General features: G+C 41.6%; 1 protein-coding gene across 2 annotated transcripts in view; it reads left to right on the top strand.

Annotated features, from left to right (window-relative positions):
• The window catches only part of PDE4B (phosphodiesterase 4B), a 171745-nt gene that overhangs the window by 54919 nt on the left and 91031 nt on the right, over nucleotides 1-25795 (top strand). Inside the window, exon 1 of one of the 2 annotated variants that reach the window (XM_069861966.1) lies at nucleotides 19647-19748. The exons of the other annotated variant lie outside the window; for it this stretch is intronic. Within the exon in view, the coding sequence (XP_069718067.1) occupies nucleotides 19702-19748 (47 nt within the window). The 5' untranslated portion in view covers nucleotides 19647-19701. Of the gene's footprint in view, nucleotides 1-19646; nucleotides 19749-25795 lie in introns of those variants that run through there. 2 annotated transcript variants of the gene reach the window in all.

A 25795-nucleotide genomic window follows, 5' to 3' on the forward strand; every position in this document is an offset into this window, starting at 1 on the left:
TAAGGTTTAATTTGATTCCTTTTTAAACTGGCTTAACGTACTGAGTCCTTGCTCAAGTCATGTCCCCTTGTTATTATATGATCTGTGTACACTAATGAAAAATAAATATGAACACTAAAAGAGCTCTGAAGTTTTGTGTCTTGCTCAGAATAATAATGCAGTGCTATGAATTCCAGAGCAGCAGGAACTTTTGGGAAAGTTTAAGGATATTGATGCATGTTACTTTAATGTGCAAGAGGATGCTGGGAATTACTGTTCATTTCCACTATAGTAGGATACATTAATGGTTTTCCAGAAAATCATGGATTGCCTATTTTCAGTCTACACTGATAAACTTCTTAGTTTTTCATTTTGTAACTCTCATTAGGTCCTGATTTGGAAAATATTTTGTTACTAAAAGGTAACTACGCCACAGATCCTTCCCCGCCCCCCCCATTTGTATATTTGTGCTGTAGAGATTTAAAATAAAGATGTGGGAGAGGGCAGTAGGAACCAGCCCAAACCTTTTTGTTTCAGTTTGCATCTGGTCAAGCTCTGGTGATGGCATTTTATGACTGCTTGCCATGTTGGATCGATGATGCACAGGACAGCTTTGTGGCAGGTGCTTGTCTTAGAAAAAGGGCTTCTTAAAAATTGCTCCCATGTGATTAAGCTTGGTCATTGAACCCTACAAGAATTAAGTTACTTTGGCATTCTTTTTTTTTTTTTTTTAATTTATGCTTGTGAGCTATAGGTGTTGGTAGCTCAGGCTGTGCTCTGGGTTGATGCTGCTGAGTTGCTCCTCCACCCGACTCCAGCACCTACATGGAGCTCAGGTCCAGCTGGTGGCTGCAGGACTCAACAGGGAGAGGAAAAGGCAGACTGCCTTTGTTTACAAATGTATTTTTTCTATTTCTGAATATCACGACTCTGATCTCTGACCTCTAAACAGAGGCTGACCACGTTCAGGAAAGCTGAAGTCCTGTAAAAAAACACAGAATAGCTTTGAACCCTGGCAAACTGAAGAACAGTTCTTTGGGTGGGGCTAAGAAAAATGAACCTCCACCACTTCTTTTTTAACTATTTTAACTAATAGTAACATCTAATGAACTCTTATATATTACTTGGCTCTTATTAAATAGGATTGTCATAAGTTCTGGCTGTGTTTGTTCATAGATATTCAGTGAATTTATATGCAGCACACATTAGGATGGTTATTTTTTATTCAGATAAACTAGTTCCACACTTTACATCAACTTGCATCCTTGTGCAGTTCCAGATGTTCTATCTATTAAATCTATGCAAGCATGTAATGTATAAAGTTTATTGTAAGTCGAAAATGTAATTTAATTTTTATTTTATCTCACACCTTCCAGTTCACATTAAATTATTAGTTTACATATTACTTTGCTGCAATGGAAATGAGCTCTACTTCATTATAAAAGAGTAGATTCTAATTTGAAAGAGTTATGTATCTGCTGCTGCTGTCATTTTGATGCTTTCCTACTATGTGATTTTCATATTTTCGTATTACTCATGTTTGAAATAATGAATGTTAATGTCAAAAAATTGTCACAAACAAAAAATAGAAGAGGTTATGGTTCATTACTGCATTTGTTTGACTAAAGATTTTTTTCAAGATTTAGCTTAAAATACCTTTTACTATTGTTAAAGTGTGCCCATATAAAAATGTGTTTCTAGTTTTCAAGGATTATCTCATTAGGATGTAGTGAGCTGATCCCTGTTTTGATGCCATTCCTGGCATTGTGGCTTGGGCAAGTTGACTTCTGTGCCCTGGGGAGATGTACAGGAAGATGGGTGCAGGTAGTCCATGGGGGAGGTGCTTCTTGGTGCCTCTAGCTTGTTACGGACCTCTTTCTTGAGGGACAGTTGTGATGTACTGGCCTGACCAGTGATTTCCAGCTCCAGGCTTGATATTCCCTTCTAGGAAACTGCTTCTATGTCCCATGTGTGGGCAGTTGCCAAATTTAATGAGATAATTGTGTTAAGCTTTCCTACAAGGGGCTGCCAGGTGGATCCAAACTGGTTGGGGTGAAAACTAGGTACAGTGGTAAGAAAGGCTGTGGGAATCATGGATGGATGCAAAACCAGAATTATTAGGCACAGGAATAACCTTACTGGTGAAAGACAAATCACAAATTGGCAGGTTCATGTGGATATTTTTCCTGGAGTTGATTCTTCTGAATTTACAACCTTTTTAGGATCAGTTCTTAGTCATATTTTTAATATTCATATTACATTTCAGTACTAAAGTACTACGGCATCTTATGTGTGCTAAATTTTTAGCTTTGTGAAATTTAGTGAACTTCATAATGAGCTACCAGTACAATTAGCAAAAATGGAGCTTTAAAACAATGAGTGCCTATAGTGCATGGAAAGATCTATTCGATGTGAGTGGTAGTGAAGTTGGTGGTTGTTGAGTTAAATTTTCAAAAGTAGAACTGGATTTTTATTAGAAAGTTGTATCATTGCTCAGGTGTGCCCCACTTACGCTGATTTGTGTGCTGGAGACATGTAACCAGTTATGTTCAATTATTTATTAGCAAAATATGAGTTTATCCTAGCAGTTACCTTCAGATAGGTCTCCCAAGAATGCTGATAGATCAGTGTCTAATTTTTTGGTCTTTCTGGAACAGATTTCCAGATATTCTAAGAAGATCTCATAGACGTTAAGGCCTATTAGATGTACTGACTTCCCTGAGATAAAGAAAGAGTTAGAAATTGGTGCACCATAACAAATGACTCTCTTCAGTTGTGAAAGCAGTGAGCGCAGGGAGGAGGAAATTCATAATGAAAATATTGGAATGAAATACATATTAAGCTGGTTTTTTTAAACAAGCTGAATTATTCATGTGGAGCTGAAGTCCCACAGAGGGGCTACTGTGAGATTAATAACCCGCTCAGCCTTGTTAATGTCACTCGAAGTCCCCTCGGTAGAATTACTGTCATGTACAATTAGACAAACATTAATCTATATGTTACTGTTTTCTTTAGCAGAAATGACATTCAACTTGTTTGTTTCTGATTCTATTAACTAGATACAATTTTCAGCTAATATCAGGCATAACAGTTTGCAGTTGCTCTTCCAACAGAAAAAAAAATATGTATTCACTAGCCTAGAAACTGTTTTGTCTAGTTCTTATGCCTAAGCATGCCAACATAGGAGGCTGATGTCTCCCAGGTGTGCTTCCCACATAAGGGACTTTGAGAAAAATCAGGTTCAGTCAATGTTTCCATTCTCCAAAGGTCAGGAATGAATAGTTCTTACACCCGAGCCTGCTCGCCACTGGAAGTACTCTTGAATTGTGAAACCTCAGATGTTTTCAGATGTTCACGTTGGAGATTTTGATTCACTGCAGAAAAATTGACTGGTATCCTCCATGACTTTGCAATATGATGCAAGAACAGAGGCAGCTGAAATTGCTTAATCTTCTTAACATAGGCTGGCATTGTTGCTTGTGGTCCATATTGCCCTCTGCTAAATTTATGCGTATTGATGACTTTATTTGTCATCCCACCTACCTTCTATGTTACCCATAATGTTAAGTCATCTGTTGCAGAACAGAATTCACTGCGCCCTAGAGACTAGAAGAATGAAAAGCATTAAGAAGCTCAGCTTCCTATCATTCAAAACAAGATCATTTTCACACCAACAGCTTCCCTGTATATGTATTTTCTGTGACAACTGGGTCAATTTTCTGTCTCAGCAGGTAGATTGTCTCTTTCCAGTACATAGAGCTGTATACAGCCGTTGTTTAGGAGGAGCTGAAGAGACAGAGACATGATATTAGAATCCTACTGTAAGTAAGTGGATCTTTTCTCTCTGAGCAGTAGGGGTTGAGCTGTACTTCTAATGAAGCTTTTCTTAGGCAGACAGAGAAGTGTCATTTATCAGCCATGAATTACCTCATTTAGGGGACTAGATGCATCTCTGAATTTTCAGCTGTTGTGTCAGTTACTTTCAGAATAGAGAGAGAATTTAATATCTAACCTGCTCTTTGGGGAAAAGTAGCAATATATTGAATATTGCAGCAATAATTTGTATTTCAGCTGGGCAGCCTTCCTGCAGTTGGACGCGTGGGGCAGGGTCTGTAGGCATAACACCCACCCACTCACACCTTGATGTTTGAAAAGGTCATCACTTTTGAGTTAACTACCACTTCTTGCTGCAAGCAGTGAGACCCTGACACACTGTGTTGCAACATGGACAGAGAAAGACATGTCCTGACTGCCTGTTTATAATTGCAGACCATGCTAAATCTGCATAGCTTTGTTGCGATTCAGGGCTGTATATTTGCTGTTGATCATGAAAACATTAGGAACAGTTCTGTAATGACACACTATTCTTCAGTTGCTGTATAAGTAATAGAGAAGCACCAAAAATGTGTGTGTTAGATTGCATGTAGTCTCTGTTGGAGTCCTTCAGCCCTTGCTTTTGAAGGCTCGCACACCTGACTGAAGGAGGGAGAGGATGTATTCTTCTCTGATCAACTTAAATAGAGAGGCAAGTAATGTTTACCTAGCTGGTAGTCACTTCAATCCATAAGGTAGGCAACCTGCTTCAGCCTGATCCTACCTATTATGTTTTTTATGTTTGTAATGTCAATGTAAATCTAAAACCTGATCTTTAATAGGATGAGCTTCTGTAGAACTAAGAGAAGATGGCCTCCCAGCTCTCCATCAGAAAGATGAGCAGGTTTCTTTCAAGGCTGTCTGTGTAACTTAGTATGTTAGTTTAGTCATCTGAAACAGTTTCTGACTTAGAGAAACAGTAGACTCCGTACATTTTCCAAGTGGACTACAGTAGGAACTTCAATAGGATGTTTGTCATCTTCCTCATTTCACCATATTATTTTCTGCCCAAAAGGCTGTTTATATATTGTCCTAAATATGTGACAGAAGTAATTCCTGGTTAATAGAAATATGAAATTTACTGCTATTTATGGTAATATGTGGGGGTCATCTGTGAAGACCTGCATACCTGCAAATTCAAACCCCAACAAACTTATTTAGCTAACTTAGCAGCAGTGTCTACCTATGTGTGTATTTGTGTTTGATAACATGAAGTGATATTTAGCCTGAAGTCTCTTTATCCTCTTGCCTTCCCTGTCTTCCATTACATAATATTCTGCTTTTCCCCCAGTACTTTCCTGGTAACTGACCCTACCATAGGTTATTCCCTCCGGTCTAACAGACTATCTGCTTCTGAATTTGTGTGAATCATTTAAGTCCATATGTTCTAGTTACAGCACATTAATTTCCTTTTAAAGCATAATCTACACACATAAGGAAATACAGTATTTCAATACAGAGCTCTACATTTTCAAATGGTGATTCAAATTCATCGCTGCATCAACTCTTCTCAGTAGCTGTGATTCTTCTCAGGTAGTGCTTTGGTCATGAAAAGATTAAAACTCCTCTCTTTTGGCAAGAAACTTAAGCACATATTCAACATTAAGCACAATAATCTTAATCCATAAAAGCATTCAAATTCCCTTTCCTGTAGTTTACCTCTATTTGTTCAACTGATTCAGCTCACAAGTGTTATGATGCTTCTTTTTATTGAAAATGACTCTATTTATTGTGGAAAAAAACCTGCAGTGCAATGTTTAATCAAAAAGACATGATGGTGATAGAATAAATCTTTCTCATTTTAAAACATTTATACAAGGAAAAGGAAAATCTATCAGGAGTAAGACAATCTCCAGAGAACGGCAAATGCAAGTTAAGGGCTCCAAAACAGTTTAACTCTCCAGTTCAGCTTTGCTGTATGAAACTTGAAGTTATAATTTTGTAAGTCTTGTTTTTAATGATTCATTCCCCCAGGTAACCTCATAGTAGAATTTAAATGAAATAATGTTTGGATTCATTGTAGTCAGTGCGTAGCAAAAATACAGTATAACTTCTAAAAGTCTAAAAATGAACAACAGAGAAAATGATATAAAACTATAAAATTATGGAATAAATAATTCTACAAATCTTTAAAATTTCTTTTTAGGAAAAAACCCCAATTTTACAGTAGAATTTAACACAATTCTTTTCCATGTATCTTTTCAGTTAATTTTTTTGTCAGGTTCAACAGGCATCTTTTTAATTGAAATGATATAGATATTGTCTCCAGGAAAAACATTGAGGAATCATAGGTAGAATAGAATTGGACAGTATATTTTAAACTAAACAACCAAATTTCTTTTAACTAAGTTCTTCAGACTGCATTTATATTTCCAGGGAAAGTATCTACCTACAATATTCTCTGACTTCAATATTTTGGTTCTTGAACTATTTTCACATTGTGGATGTATTTGTTAAGAGTGTAACACTGGGACTACAGTAACAAATACACGCGTTTACCTTTGGTTCTACTGGGGAACATAGTGCTGGTGAAAATCCAGAGCAGTTTACTCTTTAGGCCATTCTGTATTCTGACTCCTGGTCAATTAGATCGTAGAATAGAATCATTTAGACCTTTGCGATCATTGAGTCTAGCTGTAAACCTAATGCTGCCAAGTCCACTGGTAAACCATGTCCCTAAACACCAAATCCACGCATCTTTTAGATATCTTCAGGGATGGTGACTCCACCACTTCCCTGAGCAGCCTGTGCCAATGCTAAACAACCTTTTCAGTGAAGAAATTTTTCCTTATATCTAAACCTCCCCTTGCACAGCTTGAGGTCTTTTCTTTATGAACATAAAGATTTGGAAAGTTGACATTGTGAAGACTGGGATACACATGTTTCTTGATCCAGCCAGCTGAAGCAACCATGCCAGCTCTTGCTGATGCTTGTACAAATGAGAAAGGATTTTACTCCTAACTACAAAAACTCTATAATGAAGTGGATGAAATAGGCAGTATTACATTGAGTTTTATGGAGTAATTTATTGTAGAGTAAACAGTATTTGGCTAAAGTACTAGAGCCCAAGGAAGTACTGAACATGTACATGTGGGTGGTGGTACTTGGTAGTGCTTCAGCCTTTGTGGTCAAATGTTGTTTACAACAGATGTTAACAGCTGCATGTTGATGGTTATTTGAAATTTTAAAGTCTCCTGAATGAATAAATGTTACCTCTTCATTGTTACAATTTCATTTGTCACTTAAAGGTTTTCTTTTCATTCTGGTGCAGAGTATAGCTAAATAAAGCCTACCAAATTCTTTTAAATAGGCAAGTGATTGTATTTCTCAGCGTAATTCAATGGGTTTATTGTTTTGGTTGATATGAAGACATACTACTCCAGTAATTGAGATAAGTGCATTTTCATTGTGTTCTATTGCTAATAAAATAGTTGTGATTTAACATTTTGCTGGCTCAAAATAGCTAGACCTTGGGCCTAATTACAGAGTTTTCTTTTGCTTAAGGTTGTGTGTGATGAAGGTTGAAAGGCTTTGTTTCCAAGGAAACAAATGCACTGCACTTGCCTTGCATCAAGTGTTTCGTGTAAGAAAATGCCATAACCAGGCTCCTGGGAGAAAGAAATGTCGGGAGGCAACAGTGGCCCATGTGGAGCCTTTTTCTAAAAATGTCTGGGTTCGTGTTTTCTTGAAACTGGGAGTTTATTTCTGAAATCACTGTTTGGGTGCGTGAAAAAAGCAATGTAGTGTCAGCAGCCTAATTCTGGTGTCTCAGGCTTTGTTGTCCCAGCTCAGCAGGGTTTCTTTTGTGCAGGTGTTGTAGGCACTCTTGAAAGAATATGCGGTGCTGTAGGAGCATCCTTTACAGTTAAAATAACACACCTGCTATTTTATATTGCAGCTGTACTTCTACGTGTAACTTTTATTTTCCATATTAGGTAAAGAAAGTCAACATGATTTTTGGTAGACACTTTTTTGTCAGATTTATGTATGCATTGGCACTGTCAGGTTTACAGCACCTCTCACAGACGTGCTGTGCTTTGGACTGATGGGAGGTGCCTCCAGATTTCTTGCCCTTTTCTCTGAATTTTGGTTTTGTCAGGGAAATGGGAACAATAAAAAATTGTATGAAAATCGTAATACTGAGTAAACAAATCGGAAAGAGTCCAGATGCCAAGGTCCAAAAGTTTTGTGTCTGTGCGTGGCTTTTTTCCCCCCAAAGTTGAAAACATTTAAGAAGTGCATGCCTTCTCCCTATTCCTGAGATAGTGATATTTAGAGGGTATGGAACGTAAGTGATAAGGAATAACAGTTAAATATACATACTCACGATGCCAGGCTGCGATGTGGACTATTCTGAGATGCATGAGTAAGTCTCTCGAAGGACTTAAACCTCTTCATGAAATCTGTTCTGGGAGTTGTATTATTTTATGATATACCATAGGTCATCCAGAAAGCAGACAAGAGCAGTCCATAGCAAACATCACTTGAAGACTATGGGAAAAGCTCTTCTAAGGGCAACGCTCTGCCAAGTTGCTTTTTATGGAACAAGTCTGTCCTCCTTACCACGCCCTGGACCAGAAAAGACTGAATAACCTTATTTTGGCCCTGGTGTCTGTAGCAACTTTATGTTTCTACCTACAGTGTTGAGCTTCACAGGCAAGCTAGATTAATCAGCTTTATCTGTTTGAAATAACTACATGTGTACTTAAATCATGTGCTATGTCATTTCTCTTTAAAAATGTTTTTATAATGCCAAACTTCAGTAAAACAGATGTAAGCTTTCTGTGGGGCTTTGGCAGAGCTTGCACTCTTGAATAGTGAGATCCCCAGTTTTCTGTAAAGTCTTTGCAGGCAAAACTTGGAAATTTCAGCTGTTTCTGGAAGAGTGATGCTTTGGGGATTGTTAAATCCTGAATCTAATCCTCTGGGAGAAGCGATGCTGATGATGGGAGAGGTAGATGGGTGCTGGAACACGCACCGGCATCACCCGAGGCTGCCGTACCCTGGGAATTAGATGCTGGTAATAAAGGCTGAAAAGGGACCATTATCTAGACAAACACTATGGTTTTGGTACTGCTACGTGACATAAACCCCTTCAGTGCATCTAAATGACAGATGCGTACATGTGCTCCAATGAAGCTGATCCTCATGATGCTGTCTTTGAAAGTGCTCTGCCTGGAGCGAAAGTAGCTATTCCCTAAAATTCTGTCTGGGTATACCTGTTCTCTAAATAGGTTCAAACCAGACAATAAACTTAGGGGAAAAAAAAAAATAAGGACTTTAACAAGTCCTTTTCCTCTGTGTTTCTTTATGTCCATTTTTTTTCTGTTTTGCAAAGCTGATTTTCCACCAGAGAAGATGAGGGGGGATGATTCCTGATGTTTGTACCTTGAGAATAATGGTTCTGTGTATTTAGTGAGAACAAAATATCGTAGTTATTCATGTAAGGGACAAGATGTGTTGCTAAATAGGTAGGAAGAGCAGGTTTGCAAAAACACATCGTTTTTATTCAGCCCTATTTCAGCTCATCCATGTTCCTCCTGCACTACATTTGCACTCTTGTTAGGGTGATCCCAGCGGAATGGGTTTGGATGGATGTTTAAATATCCATCTAGCTCATGCATACATTAATTTAAAGGCCACAGGATACCACAAGTATTTGTAAAAGATGAGGATTGTATAAAACCAGTAAATGTTGTGGCTGTGAAGCTGTTATCTCCTTGATATAGCTTTCAAGTATATTTCTTCATGTTCCCTAACATTTTTTGTTAAATTATGGTTAATATTATCTCATTTTCACCTTGCTTGCCCATTGAAGGATTTCAGTGGGGTTTCCTGTGCTCCCCATGCTTGGGGGTTTGCAGTTTTAGAGGAACAGAGACTGCAGCTCAGCCAACATAGCAAAAAAAAAAAAAAAGTCCTGCACTCAACAAACCACCCCTGCTTCTTTCATGCCCCCAAATGAAGGAGATTTTAAACCAGTGACCAGCAGTGCCAGAAGCACGAGATGAGGTAGAAGTACGCACAGCAGTTCTAAGTCACCCTGGAGCTCACTCACCTTGGACCTGGTTCAGAGCAAATGATTGCCATGTGTTGTATGTATTTCACAGTCTACCAGGCATTTAATGACAAAGCATGACTTGCTTTGTATAGCTAACTTTGAGAAATGTTCTCTTCTGGTATAATGATTGCAAATTCACTGTTTTCACATTATTTAAATATAATTATTCCGATTTTTCACAGTTCTACCACGCCAGAATCTTCTAGCTTGGATGAATGCATAGAGACATGCACATTATTCTACTGCTGGAAGTTCAAATGAGAGTGATTTCATTATGAAAAAATAACTATTGTCATTACAAGTTACTTCTTTGTTAAGGAAATATATCATTGAGAAGGAAGTTTCAGTATGCCAAGGAAATGATGTATTATATAAAATCTTAATATTGATAACTTTAGCAATATTGTCTTAGCTTTTTGAGTTTCCAGAAGGATGCTGAGGGACTGAAGATTCCCTACTTTTCAGGCTTTAAGATATCGCATTATCTTCTTTAGAGTGAAAGTGAAGGACTATAATATTCGTGGAAGGCAGATGAAGAGCTTTGTTCCTAGACCTGTAAGTGGTAGCCTTCTCTCTGTCCTCCCCAAATCATAGAATTATGGAGTCTCTAGGTTGGAAAAGACCTTTGAGATCAATGAGTCCAACTGTACCTGTCCATTACTAAATTGTATCAGTACCTAGTAGTGGCCATTTCATATCCAAACTAGTGCCGAGTGGTAAGTCTGCAAAGACTTGGAAGTCTCTCCTCATGGGATTCACTTGGGATCACCATGGCCATAGCCAGCAGTGGGTATAAAGTACTTGCTTGTGAATTAGGAAACATGGAGAAAGTGATTAAGTTTTCCTGTCTGTTTTGGGGCTTCTTCCGTGTCATGGAATCAAATGTAATAGAAAATATTTTAAAATATTTCCATGCAGATAGATTTGTAGTCAAAGGAAATTGAGAGCTCGATGGGAGCGAGCAGAAAGGAGCAATCTGAGTGCCTGAGGAAACTGGTGCTTTGCCTCATCTCCTGTCAGGAAATAGCTTCTTAAGTACTGCACTCCAAAATTGTCATCTGCTTGTTTTAACACAGAATACCATCATGTAAAAATACCCCTTCTTCAGTCAAGGAGATATGAAAGCTAATGCTCTTGAAAAGCACTGCTTAAAGGGTTGAAGACACGGGGGAAAACAGTGTTGAGGGTTATAAGTCATAATATTGTGACCCATGTTAAAGAGGCAGTTATTTTTTTCATGTTTAAATGAGTGCCATAGATGAGGTCTAGGGAAGCCAGCAAAGCTTATTGCTGCTGAGTGCCTTCCCGCCTGCCACCCTGTTCCTCCTGCTTTGGCACATCTAGAAATCCTGTCCTTTACATAGATACCTGTGTTTGAGTCCAGCTTTAGGTGCTGCAATCTGAAAACAGCAGGACCACGTCAGAGCCCTGGGTTGTGTTTATGGGGGTTTATTACTCATCCAGAAGATGTCCACCCTGGTGCGGGTCTCAGATTTTCTTCTGGCCTGCAGTAGGGAGTGGGAAGATGGAAGAGCGTGCCAGCATTGGGTGTTTGTTCGGCATCTGCTTTTCCAGATGGCTCCTCTGATGGAGGGAGGACCCACAGTCACAGCTTGGAAAGCTTGGGAAGCCTCACGATGCTTGATACATTACCACCTAATTACTCTGAGATGCCTTATCTCTAATTATGAGTCTGCTTACAGGTGATGCTATTCTGATATGCAAAGAATTACTGAACTTTTTCTGTGTTACTTCATTTAGTTTCATGCAGAAAGCAGCAATCAGTGTTTCTTCCCTAACTGAAGCAGTACAGCAACTGTGTTTCAAAGAAGTGGAGCACTGACAGCAAATAAATTTCATTGTAGGCATAAAACCTAAGGTCCTGGTGGTTTCCATTTCCATCAGATAAATGACGCTTGGTTTTCGTTTAGTCACTTTGTGTGCTGCAGTGGGAACTCACATCCCCTGCAGCATCTCTTCCACAAATTGGTTTGCAAGAGCTTTAGAGATTGGAAGTAGCCAAAGTGGAACATAAAATTAAAGCTCCCTAAAGAAGCAATAAAATTGTAGATCAAAATATAATCCAGATGGAAACCCATTCAGCGGGCACATTTCTGTATACAGCACGTTCCTTGCTTTGAGATTTTGGTGTGCTCTCACCAAATATGTGCATTCTAAAGATGTCATCATATATACTGTTGACATAAAATAGATGAAAACTCTCCTACTAATTAATTGCAAGCTAAGGCAGTACTAAGACCCCTTGGAGATGGTTACGAAAAACATGGTGCTTGGTGTTCACAAACCAACTGCTGTTGTTGATTCATTATGTTGTTTTCTGTTGGAAACTTTTCAGAAATGTTCACTGGGAAGCTGCAGGGTGGATTGAGATTCTATTTTTTTCCTTTTTCTAGTTTCCTCTGTTTGCTATAGAGGCTCTTTTTGACTCTTTCCCTCTTAGCCACACTACTCTGGTGTATTGTTAGTGGCTCACCTGCAACTCCTCTTCGCTTTCTGTTTCCCATATAATCTTAAACCTGCCAGGAAGACAGAGCAATGTGAGAGACCATTCTCCAGGATAAATTGGGAAGTGCTTGCTTCCACATGAAGTTATCCCAAACGCATGCAATAGTGTGACAGCAGCCGAGCATTTCTGTCTTTTGATATTGCTTCGATGTGAGCTGCTATTTGTTCCTTTCCCTGCCTGGTCCCACATAGCGTGCTGCTTGCTGTAATGCCGTGCTAGTCACTCACTCATCTCAAAGGCCTCTTGCACACTTTTACTTATAAGTGCTGCTTTTCTGGGCTGTGATGTGATATAAGAGCCAGGTCCTGCGTGTCGATGCACTCTGCAGCACAGTAGGTGATGTCTGGTGCCTTGCTCTGCACCCAGTGTGTGCTTTGCTCTCTGTGGTGGCCAGTGGCAGTGGCCAGAGAGGTTTGGGGGTTTCTTGTAGGGGAAAGGCTGCACTTTGCTCTGAAGGCAAACGCTGTCTCTCGGATTTAGCCCTTTGTGTGAACGATTTGCTTTGAAATTCCTATTCTTTAACATTGTGTTGCTTGCCTTGATTGTCACCTGTTTGAAAATAGAGTTTTATTTAGGGGAAGAGGAGACGGAAGGTGTGTGAGAAACAGGGAGGTGATATGTCAGTCTGGAAAAGATTAATTTTCCCTGGGGGGGGACTTTGTTTTTTGCATTTTGTGAAAAACAAAGAAAAACAAAGGAGGAAGACTACTTATCCTTGCATTTGCTATTAATGTCAGGGTATATTGTAGCAATGCTCCAAAAACTGCAGTTTCCTGCTGCCAAATGACTTTTAGTGGTACCTGTTTTGGAAAACATAAAATGCTTGTGCTGTCTCCCACCTGTATTTATCCAGCTCTGCAGACCAAATTCAATGTGAGTGTAAGACAATCTCAGGGAGCCTATCATTCATGTTCTGCACCTCTTAAACATCCATCGTGCAGGTGTAGGGACTGCACCAGCTGCAGAACAGGGGAAACCAGCCCTGAGTAGTTCAGTTGACAATTAAACAGTCATCTGCATTGGCAAGAGATTTCAGTCAGCCATTCCCTGATGAGTACATACCTGTAATTATGCTTGCTACTTTCTGCAGTCCAACACTCAGCTTATTTTAGGCTGGTGTTCCTGCAAGGTCTTTGGCATTTGCATTTTGCGGAAGAGCGTGAGATTCAGGTCAGGATTTTGAGCTAGTGATTTCCTGGCACATCAAATTACCTGCAGGCTTCAAGTCAGCTGACAGCAGGTATACCTTATTACTTGGTGAATAGAATTCCAAGACTGAAGAAAAATAGATTACCTTAAAATTATGTTTGATGAGCTATGGGTATATGTTTTATGATTGCATTTCTTAAATAAGTATGTTTTTCAGTAGTACACAGAGAATGCTGGTATTTCATGTAAGGTGATGTTCCTGCAGCTCTTAGGTCAGTGCTTGGGCAGAGGATTATTTTAAAGAAAAAAAGGAAATTAGAATTGCAAATTAATATTTCATCATTATGTATCAGTGTGACCAGAAAGAAAGAATGAATGAATGAAAAGCTTCTGTGTGGCTGAGCAGTTGGGTTGGTGCACAAGCAATCGCATCCTTTCAAAATCAATAGATAGCTTTGTACTCTGCAAAGCAGCTTCTGGCAGCGGCGTGTGACAGAAAAACCCAACAATATAAACATTTTCTAAAGGGTTGATACTCCTTTGCAAAACAGTTAATAAAGTACCAAGGGGCAGCACTGGAGAAGTTTGTTCTGAGTGGGTTTCTTGCTTTTTGGTTATAAGCTAGGACGTCTGCATGCTATCCCGATTATTCTACAACTAAGAACTAGGAGGAAGACAAAATATTCCTCTAAAACCCTGATATACTATTGCATTAATATAGGGTCTTTAATCTGGAAATTAAATGTCCGTAATTTTTTAAATGTTCTGTGCTTCTGGTTTGTCTCAAGATATCCAAAATATCAGCTGATTTTTTTTCAGGCTGTTGTGTCTGTGCCTTTCGAGGACAGAGAACATTCCTGAGCCTTTGCAGCAGCCTGCTGTTGATTGAGGGAATAAAGGTAACGAAGTGCTGAAGAGCCTGGAGTGTTTCAAGCCAGCACAATAACAGGCCAGCTGCGCAATAGCTGCCTTATGTAACTTTGCTGAAAGACATGGAAAAATGTTATGTGCTGGGTTTCTAGAAAATGGTTTTGAAGAGTCTGTGCAATTTTTTTCACAAAACATTTGATGTGTCCCTTGTGGACCATCAGTATAGGGGCTGCCAGGATGGACCGATGGGACTAGGACTCATCATCAGTAGAGCTTGCAAAGCCATTTTATTGTGTAACTAATAAACATATTAAATATGTAGATGTGACACCCAATGGATAAAGATAAAAATGAACGATTTTATGGGGTTTTTTTAAGCGTGTAGGAGAGAAGGCAGGGCACTCGGTGGTTCTTAGACCCAGAAGTGAGGGAGAAGTGGGTTCTGATCATAGCCCTGAGACTTATATTCAGTTATGTCATGTTGATACTGCAATTGCTAGTCTTTCATTTGGGCCTTTAGTGGAGGATAATTATTCAACTGTCTGAGAAGCTATCAGAGAAAAAAAACAGGAGAAAGACTTATTATCCTTCCCACCCAGCCACCGTTTGATTACTGCCATGTTCCCTGCAATTATCCACATCAAGTTCAGGATGCATGATGAAGGAAAAGGTTGGAAACATGAAGGGAGATACCATAAAAACAGAAGCAGGGAGAGAAAATGCAGATTCTCGGAGTGGTAGTGTAGAAAGGAAGTAATAGCGCACAAAAGTGTCTGTTACCAGATTAGCAGTGAATTAATTTTGTCTTGTTTCACTAAGAAGAATGAGAATAATGTTGAAGGCCAACGTGGCAGACTTCCTATTCCAGAAGAACATGCTGGTGTTTTTTTCTTAGGCATGGGAGTTGGAGGCTACAGCCATTTTAAAGCTGTTAATGTTTTAATGTACCAGCCTGAGAGCTGGGGGAAAGTTAAAAGGGCAGAGTCACATAGGGCAAGAGGAGGACATTAAAAAGGAATATCTTAGAGTCATATGACATCCTTAGAGTTTCAGCTTGTGGGGTGCAGATGGGATGAGAAACCAGTGGAGTGAAGGGTGGGAGATTTTGGGGGATGACATAGGTTTGTTGCTCCCCAACCCACAGAGTTGGCGCGCCCTTCAGGAATGACCTAGAAGGTTAAGTGCAATGTGTGGTCTGAATTTCTCATACTTGGTAGCAAAATTAATTTCAGTGTGCCCCACGAATGGAGTCAGTTAAAACACACACAGGGTTTTTCATATATGAAAGCCATGTGAAGTGTATGAGTGGGCTTGTGATGCTGGGGTTTGCCAGTCTGACTGCAGGTACCAAGCAGGTAAAGAAGCAGCCTGTGATTCTGGGCTTTACTTCAGGGCATACCAGAGATTCTCACATCATTAAGAAATGCCTGAAATATCTTCTGAGCCAAGTTTTGAACTATGTCCAAACCAATGTGGATTTCCAGCATAATAAACATAATTTTGAAACTGTAAATGCGCTTTTTTAAAGCCAGTAACAGCAGAATTGATGTCTCTGCTGGCTGTGTGTAAGAATGGCCATTTGTACAACCACCTGTTGTACTGGTAGTGAAGTCTGCAGGCTGGGGTTGACAGAGTGCATGTATCTGCCTGTCTGTGTATTTATCGCCATCCATATATGTTTGTGGGCTTTGTCATATATAAAATGTGTAAGTCTGTGGTCTACACAGATCTGAAAGCAAAATTATTCACTGCTGCAGAAGAAACTGTCTTTTTTCAAAACAAATTGGCAGAAGTGGTACAAACTGTCTGCTTATTGATTATCCATACTCCAGGGAGATCTTCTAACAGCCCTCCAGTACTTAAAGGGTGGCTACAGGAAAGATGGAGAGGGGCTCTTTATCAGGGAGAGCAGGGATAGGATAAGTGACAAGTGGGGTTCCCCAGGGCTCGGTGCTGGGTCCAGCCCTGTTCAATGTCTTCATCAATGATCTGGATGAAGGCATCGAGTGCACCCTTAGCAAGTTTGCAGATGACACTAAGCTGGGTGGAAGTGTTGATCTGCTGGAGGGCAGGGAGGCTCTGTAAAGGGATCTGAACAGGCTGGACCACTCGGCAGAGTCCAATGGCATGAGGTTTAACAAGGCCAAGTGCCGGGTCCTGCACTTGGGGCACAGCAACCCTGTGCAGTGCTACAGACTAGGAGAAGTCTGTCTAGAAAGCTGCCTGGAGGAGAGGGACCTGGGGGTGTTGGTTGACAGCGACTGAACATGAGCCAGCAGTGTGCCCAGGTGGCCAAGAAGGCTAATGGCATCTTGGCTTGTATCAGAAACGGCGTGACCAGCAGGTCCAGGGAGGTTCTTCTCCCTCTGTACTCGGCACTGGTGAGACCGCTCCTCGAATCCTGTGTTCAGTTCTGGGCCCCTCACCACAAGAAGGATGTTGAGGCTCTGGAGCGAGTCCAGAGAAGAGCAACAAAGCTGGTGAAAGGGCTGGAGAACAAGTCTTATGAGGAGCGGCTAAGAGAGCTGGGGTTGTTTAGCCTGGAGAAGAGGAGGCTGAGGGGAGACCTCATTGCTCTCTACAACTACCTGAAAGGAGGTTGTAGAGAGGAGGGTGCTGGCCTCTTCTTCCAAGTGACAGGGGACAGGACAAGAGGGAATGGCCTCAAGCTCCGCCAGGGGAGGTTTAGGCTAGACGTTAGGAAAAAATTCTTTACAGAAAGGGTCATTGGGCAGTGGAACAGGCTGCCCACGGAGGTGGTTGAGTCACCTTCCCTGGAGGTGTTTAAGGCACGGGTGGATGAGGTGCTGAGGGATATGGTTTAGTGTTTAATAGGAACGGTTGGACTCGATGATCCAGTGGGTCTCTTCCAACCTGGTTATTCTGTGATTCTGTGATTCTGTGATAAGGGGTAATGGTTTTAAGGGGAGGTTTATATCAGACATTAGGAAGAAATGTGTAACTGTGAGGGTGATGAGGCACAGGTTGTCAGAGAAGTGATGGCTGCCCCATCCCTGGAGGTGTTCAAGGCCAGATTGGAGGGGGCTTTGAGCAACCTGATCCAATGGAAAGTGTCCCTGCCCATGACAGGCAGGTTGGAACTGGATGATCTTCCAGCTGAAGCCGCCATTCTATGATTCTATGGTCTTTGCAGTCACAGTTTTTCTTATACTTTTAATTTGTACCTACATTTTTATAACTTGTTTTTAATGTCAATAGAATAAAATAAGGTTTAATGTTCCACCCAACGTGTACAGAAAAGAAAAGCGTTGTTCCTCCAGCCTAGATTTTTTATTAGCTTTGACCGTGTCAGTCCAAACTGTTGAGTTGTGCCGTAGTATGTAATGCAATTTCCCAGCTCTCCCTTCCTGTTTATTTTGAAACTGAATTTGAGTTCCTAATTAATAAAACAGTTGCTCATTCATCTTTCCAGTTTGGACTTAAAATGCCTGGGCAGGGTGGTGCAGCAGGTTGCAGGTCTGGGTGTAGGGGTGAGACTGCTCAAGCCGTGGCGTGCGATCCCCAGCTCAGTGCCCTGGGCTGCTGGGCTCCCACGCTGTCCTCTCTTCCTGCTTTGAGTACCCTCCTCTGCGTAGGTAGGGAACATTTTGCATCATTTATGACTGATGAAATGTAAAGCCCGTTTATACATCACTTATAGGTAGCCCGTTAATGCTTGTTTGCTTATGCATCTGATTTCAGCTGCTGATAAAAACCCTTCCTTTTGGTTGTCAAAGTGAAATGTCTCAAGACGTCACTAGGAGGAAAAAAATACAGTAAATGGAAAATTTGCTTGCACGTACCGTGCATATCTTGACGTTGAACTTTGTGTTTCCCAAACTGAAAGAAACACAGCATGCAATCCAACCGCATCAGTGCAGCCTCCTTTCTTGTCCCAGTGTTCGACTGGATGGAAGTGCTGCCTGGGCAGGGACACCTGGGCAGGGACACCTGGGCAGGGACACCTGGGCAGGGACACCTGGGCACATACCCTTTTGTCATTCCCAAACCATCCCATTGTAGCTGCTGGAAGTACTTTAAATTCTCCTTTATTTAAGCAGCCCTCCCTTTGTCCCTAGATCCCCTCCCTGGCTCTCCAGCCCCAGCACCGACTCCAGCAGAGGTGCAGCCTCATGGGGGGTTGCGGCCAAGCCCCAGGCTGTGCTGCTGCGGAAAGATCTTAGTTCAGGAGCTGCTTCCTGCACAGCTCCTGTCTTCCCACCACCCACCCCTGACGTCTTGATGCACCAGGGAGCTGTGCTGGGTTTGATGTTCAGCGGCGGGATTTAGATGTAAATCTTGTAAAATTCCATTTTATGCAGAGACACGCAAATCTGCTCTTGCTCAAAGGCTCTGGGGGAAGTTGCAGCTGCGGACGTACCTGCTGGGAGGATTTTCCTGCAGGCAGAGCAGCTCTCCGGCCAGGCAGAAGGGAGGGCTGGAGAGACAGCCAGGGAACCTGTCAAGAAACACATCTTCGTCCCTGAGTGCCAGGCATAACACAGAGCACACTCAGGGTGGTGATGACCCCTTGCAGAGAGCTCGAAACCCTCCAAAAGCTTTGCTCTTTCTTCTAGTTTGGTGGGATGGATAAACCAGGCCTTTTGCCTTACAGGCGTGCTCCCTCCTGTCCATAACCCCTAACTTGAAGGGGCCCTGGATCCCCCTGTAGCTGCCTGCACCTGGGTCACCCCTGGAATCTCATCCCTCACATCCATGGTGCAGAGTGGGTTACGCAGGAGGGACCTGGGAGCAGAGTTTCTGCAGCGTCAGAAAACTTTGATTCATCTGCAGAGGTGGTGAATGAACGAGGAATACGACCTGGAAAGGACAAACAGGAAAATGGGGATGTATCTCCAGTTTGGAAAAGGCTTGCTTTTCCCCCCACCCCTGTCTCAGGATCACTGGAAGGGATTATACAAATGAGAGCAGGAAACTGCAGTCTGGTCTTTGCCAGAAATAGATAGGTTTTTTTTTCCTTCTGATATAAATGAAGAAATATGGGAGTCTGTAGAGGCTGTTCCACATGCACCCTCACATTTTGATTGCCAAGTCATTTGCATTCGTGTATAAAGTGACATCCACCCTGCAATGGGAGTTGACATGTAATCACAAAGAATAAAAACTCCTGGAAACATCTCCGTGCCACTGATACAACTTCAGAAAGACAGAAGTTTTGGAACAAGCAGAAAATGTACTGAGTATTTTTTGTACAAGTAGAAGAGAAATACCATCTTGGAAGATGTTAAATGTTAATTTTGTACCTAATCGTCGTCATTCGTGGATTTGGTAAGTATAACTTGGTTTTGTCTGGATCAGAGCAGTTCTGGTGGACAAAAGAGCTTGCGAGTGTGTGATTTTTATGTTCACAAAAAGCAGCTGCTAAAAGGAAGCATTGATAAGGATATGCATGTTCCTCCAGCTGTAAAATTGTCAGAGTGCTTGTGAATATTTTCTTCTGTCTTTCCTGATCAGGTTTTGATCTCACAATGCACCCTCATGACGCCTAGTAATGGAGGAGGGGGGTGGAAAGGGTGGGGAATTTTGTATTGCACCTAATTATTTTGTTTTAAGATGTGTGTGAACATAAATTTTCATTTAAAAAAAGTAATGAGTCACTAAACATCTTTTCACTTGGGTGATTTCATGGTGTTAGCCCTGTACCTTCTCAAGTCTGTTGTCAACTGCTGTTGCATTTTAATAAGTAGATGGAGCTGCCTCTTCTGCCTCTGCTCTAATATGTTCATGTTAGGGCCAAGGGAGATGTGAAGGAAACTTCAGAGGCATGGCCCACAGCGGGTGCCGCAGGTTATGTTTGGCAGACTGCACCGAAACGGGATTCCTTTGTGTAGGTAAAAGTCTGCTGTTGGAGTAATTGGATAGTGTGATGTACGTGTTATTATAGTTGCAGATATTCTATGTAGTCCATACAGCATCTTGTAAGAATATAAAATGTAAATGGAATTTAATATTCTAGATATTCAAGTACTGTATTTTATAATCTTACCCACACACATACATATTTTGGTCTTATATAGAATTTATTCTATGTAATCTTATTATTGCTTATAATCATTTAACATTGGCTCCCTCTGCATTAGGCTCAGAGATGAACCTGTTTGTGTATATTAATGAAAATATTGAGGCTTTGAGTCTTTAAACAGTGCTGTAAAGATGCGCAGTTAGCTTTCCTTCTCTAGAGCACAGAGTCTGCCTATTAGGAAGAGCCGCATGTGGTGTTTAAGGGACAGGAGAATGGAAAGGTAAATATTTAGAGAAGAGGGAAAATGCATTATTATATTATCAGGAGATCTCTGGTTAAAGCAGATGTTAAGAAAGTAAGAAACAGGGGGCCCCTAGAAACAAGGAGGCAGCAAGAAAGGGAAGGAAGGAGGGTCCCACCGGTTGCTTGAGTTCTCAGTGCAAGGTGCTGTGTGTTCTTGCTTCCCAAGGTCCAGTTCATGTCCATGTGAGGTTTTCTTAATTAAAAACTCAATGCTATCTGTCATTACATTGCATAAAGATTAGGGCTGTGTCTTCTGTGATCAGTGAGGTGTTGATGAATTGATTGATAGTTAAGATGGGAAAGATTGCTCTTTCTCTGCTGCACTGTGGGTTGGGATGGACAGTGAGGCTAGTCTCCCTTCTCCTGCCGGCTGCGCTAACCTAGAGGAGCTGTGCCCGGACACCCTCTGCCCTTCATCGGGACAGAGCTGATGGCACATGTCACTTCAACCCTTCACGCGGCTGCTGAGTTCTTTGGATGGTAAGAGGTGTTGGCAGCATGAGTGCCTACCCAGCTGAAGAGGTCCAGCATGTGTTGCTTGGGTGGGTGGGCTGGCGACTGTGCCTCCTCTCCCATCCTCCTGTCTGTACTGTTCTTGCTCTGTTTGATTCCTGCCTTCACTCCCAAGCAGATGTCGTGCTTGCAGAGAAATGAGGACCATGTAATCAAGGTGTCAGATGTGCAATTGCTGTGCAGCGCATCACACAGTCTCATAGTTTGAGACAAGCATGTTACCAGCGTTCATCTCCTTTGTGACAAAATACTTCAGCTTTCCTTTCTCCATACATTCCCATTCATCTGCAGTGGTGAGGAGAGCGCAGATGTGATATCCAGGCATGTATGCTGAAGATCCTAGCCAGGATCTTGATAAGCAGTGGCCATGTAGCATCAAAATCTGCACAATATTGCCCCTGCAAAACTGGTTTTTCTGTGCGAACAAGTTCTGAAGGCAGCCAGCCATGGGGGACGTGGTCCGGCACCAGCAGATCAGGCAGGCTGAGCTCAGGAAGGATGCTGTGCCTTTGCTGCCAGTGGTCAGCAAGGTGCCAGATATGAAGGACAGAGATAACTCAGGAATCATGTGGCTGCGCCTGACAGAGGGGCAGGTGTTGCTGCACATTAGCAGAGCCCATATCAGACCTGTCTTGGAATTATTACCATGGCTTCCCCTTGATGTTTTGGCAGGAGGAGTTGTTGGTTGGAATTAGCAAGTTCCTCTTGAGGAGAAACCCTAGTAGTTTAAGATAGAGGAATATTGGATCAGAAAGAAAGAGATGGGAAGCATTAATTGATTTGCCAGAATTACAAATGCCAAGAAGAGGATAGACCGCATGTGTTAGCTATGGACAGTGTGAAAGCCTGGGCAGAGCAGAGAGTGTCACAGAAATACACATTTCATTGGGAGAAAGAAGAAACAGGTTTCTGTAGTTGCAAGAGCAACAGAAGTAATTTTAGCTGTAGGAAGTGTTGAATTGAAACAAATACTCAACAGCACCTTAATGCTAAGAGGGAGGGTTCTCAGAGATGGGTCCTGGAGAAAAGTGGGGCCATCTGTTTCAGATGTGTACACTGTACTGCTCAAAGGAAGCCACCAGTGTATTGATTTATGAAGGAGTGGATAGGCGTTATCCCACAAAAATTTACTTAACCAGTGCACAGGTGGAAGTAAAGCATATTCTTCACCCCATGCGTGTCTAGTCTAGTTACAGTTTCAGACTGAGTCTTACTAATCACAACCTTTGTAACCTGGTTGCTTGTTCAAAGCCTGCATCAGGGTTGAGATTTGTTAATTACTGTTAGCCCTTTGCACTGTTTCTTCAGGCGTTTTGTTCCTCTTCAATACATTTTTTGGTCCTCTTCTGAAGACCCATCATGCATAAGCAAACTCTTTAACTGAACTATAAAAAAAATTATGTTGTAGACTTTGGTGGAAGCCTAAGTAATCTGAACTATCAAAAAGTAATCCTTCCCTACCAGCTGCAGGTGAACAAACAACTGCCCCAGTTTGCAAAGGCGTTGTTAAAACCACACACAAATGATGCATTTCAGAGAAACTGTTTAAACAGTGGAGCCTGGGGCCGGCTAGGATGGCCCTTAGGTTCAGAGCACTGGATTCTCCACCAGGATCAAGAGAGGCTAGTGGCTTCTGTCAACATGTGGATGATGTGGGCCATTGGTTGCTGCCGCTTTCAGGGGGAGAAGGGATGGCTTTGTGCTGTGTTGAGGCATGCTCTGGCTGGGCTGGGGCTTTGGAAGCTGGGCTGGGGAAATGGAAAAGAGTTGTCTGTGGTTGGGAGTGCGCCAGCATATCCATTCTTGTAAATGAATGGTGGAGGAACAAGAAACTTGGGTCTCCCCCCTGCACAAGTGATGCAGAGACTGAACAGCAGCTGCATTGAGTCAATGGGGAGTGGTGGCACGATACCCCAGGTCTCGGGGTGACAACACAGGGTATTGGAGGTGTTCCACAACCCGCAGGCGACTGCAGTCGGAGTTCCAGGGGCTCTTGGATGTCTTTGTATTGGTACTGAAATAGAAACGTATTTGTCATAGAGGTAATAATCACTGGATGCAAAACAGCCTTCTTGGTGTTAACTCTTCTAACTCACTGGATTCAGGCTGAGATATTGGCATTTGTTACTGCTGGATGTGAGGCTGGAAATATTTTTTAAAATGCAGTACAGTATATTCTGATTCTGATTTTTAAATTGATTTTTGAAGTACCTAACTCTTCTCCTCAGAGAAGAAGAGATCACTGTGGTCTGGGAATCAACCCTCTCCCATGTCATAGGTGAAAGTCTGTTCTATCTTCAAGGTATCCTGCTATTGTGAGGTTTACATGTAGCTTTAGACATGTTTAAAACACTTTGATTGCCTTTGTGTATCAATTCTGTAGCCTTCTATAAATAGAATCTTGAACAAAGACGTTATTTATGCGCAGAGGGTAGGTTTGAGAGACATAACTCAGAAATCTGTAGGCACAGTCTAGGAAGAGAAAGCCAAATACTTCTCTTGTGCTCACAACGGCTGTAGAAAGCACGAAGAATACGCTGTTGAAACATGTCTGCAGCAAAGACAATGCCTGGCTGGAATGAGATTTTTAACAATAAAATAATGGGGATTTAATTGGGTCTGAGCAATGCAGGATTTGCTTTCACTGTTCAAAAAGCTGGTTACGCAGGGATTCTGGTGGAGGAGTGGGGCTTGGTATTTAGTGACCTTTCCCTTCTCTTCATGCTGTGTCTTTTCAAGTTGTTTCTGGCTATGTTTTCACGCTGGTCTTGCAAGGCAGAAGAGTTAGAGCATTCTGGCTGCTCTTGTCATATTTACATTATCATATTTACATTAATGATCTTAACTTCCAGTGAAATAATCTATGTTTAGCCAAGTTAATGTATATCTATATCTGTCATGCATGCTAAGTTATTTTTTGAGTCTTTTCCTCCTTCTCCTCGTTGACTTGTCTAAGAGGCAGAAGTCTAAGTCCTTACTCGATGTGAACACCCTGTGCTTTGTTAGCCTCGTCAACTGATAGGGGTGAGCCTGGGTGGAGGAGCTGCCCTGGGAGCTCAGTGGATGCTACTCCCTAGCCTGGCTTTGGTGGGTCTCCAGAGAATACCCTTTGGGTTAGGTGGTATCCAGGGATATCTGGGAAGCCACGTACCAACTTTCTCATATGAGTCCAGGTTTTCCTTGAATGCTTTTAGAAGGGACAGCAGTGGTCATCTGCCTAATGAGTGGGGATACCATTGGGTGCTCTGCTGGCTTGCAAAGATCTGCTGGTTAGCTTCCCTGATTTTCAACTCTAAGCATGCTTCTGCATCTCTGATTTTTATACTCTCCTTATCACCAGCGTGTATAAGCTTGAGAGGTTATTTTTAATGATGCTGCAGAGAGTGAAGATAATTTTATTTCTTCCTACATGACTGCCCCCACTTCATGTCCTGTGACCTCGTCCCGGCCACCACCATGTTTCCACCACTGATACCCATTTCTCCCAGCATCTCCCCAGTGTGTGCTCTGCAGTGGCTTAAGAGATGCTGCCTGACTCTTCAGACGAGTGCTGTGCAGACTTGTCATGTGCTGTACCTTGCTCTTGCAGCCAGATTTATATCTCAGATGAGAAGGGCTGGATGAACTGGGACAATTCCTTGATAAACCAAAGGTGCTGTGAAATGAATGCATGGGGCTTCACAACATACAGCAGTAATTCCTTGGATCAAATGACGTCATGGGTTGATTTTTTATTGCACTTGTTCTCATGTTTAGCTGTTAGATTGATGGGATTAACATAGTTTCATATGCAGTCCTTAAAAAAAGCTAAAAAATATAAACTATTAAAGGCTTGCGGTCATTTCATTTTCTAGAATTTATAGTGAGAGCTACATCAAAAAGCAGAACTATACAAATAATTGGGGAAGGAGGGGGTATATGTCCTGTAAAATGATTATTAAATCCCTTTACAAGGCAAGCAACAATTTTGTTTCTTTGCAATTTAATTTTTTCTTCAACAAAAATTAAACTTCCAGAATATAGTGAAGAGCTTTAGTGCTTTAATCCATTTGCCGTCTGCAGTTTTTAATACCATTTTCATTGTTAATTGTACCGAACAAAAAAAATATACTCTCCAAGTAATAGGGAGCATTTGCCATTGTAAACTCTGAAGCAGTGCTGCTATGGTGCCATGCCAGGAGTGCGTGATTGATCATCGCGGACCCAGGCAGGCTGGGAGCGGTGCCGCTGCCTCACAGAGCTCTGATTTCTCTGGCCCATTGACGTCACTGGGTGGTTTCAAAGCAGTAAACTTGCACATAAATGAAATAATGAAAAACCAGAAAGGCTGGTTCCTGGTGCAGCAGTCGCTAACAGATTGAGCTGCTGGGATTTTTTTCTGAGCATAAGGAATCCTTCTCTTTTTAAGAGTATTTTTTTAATACCTTTTTGTACCTAAATGTGGGAAAGGGCTTTTAAGAAAGCAGCAGCAGCATTACAAAGTGATTCTAAAGATGCAAACAGGGATTCTGTGGTAAAAGACTCACATTTCTGAGAA

This window comes from Phaenicophaeus curvirostris, chromosome 8, assembly GCF_032191515.1.
Source record: "Phaenicophaeus curvirostris isolate KB17595 chromosome 8, BPBGC_Pcur_1.0, whole genome shotgun sequence".
NCBI classification, from domain to species: Eukaryota; Metazoa; Chordata; class Aves; order Cuculiformes; family Cuculidae; genus Phaenicophaeus; species Phaenicophaeus curvirostris.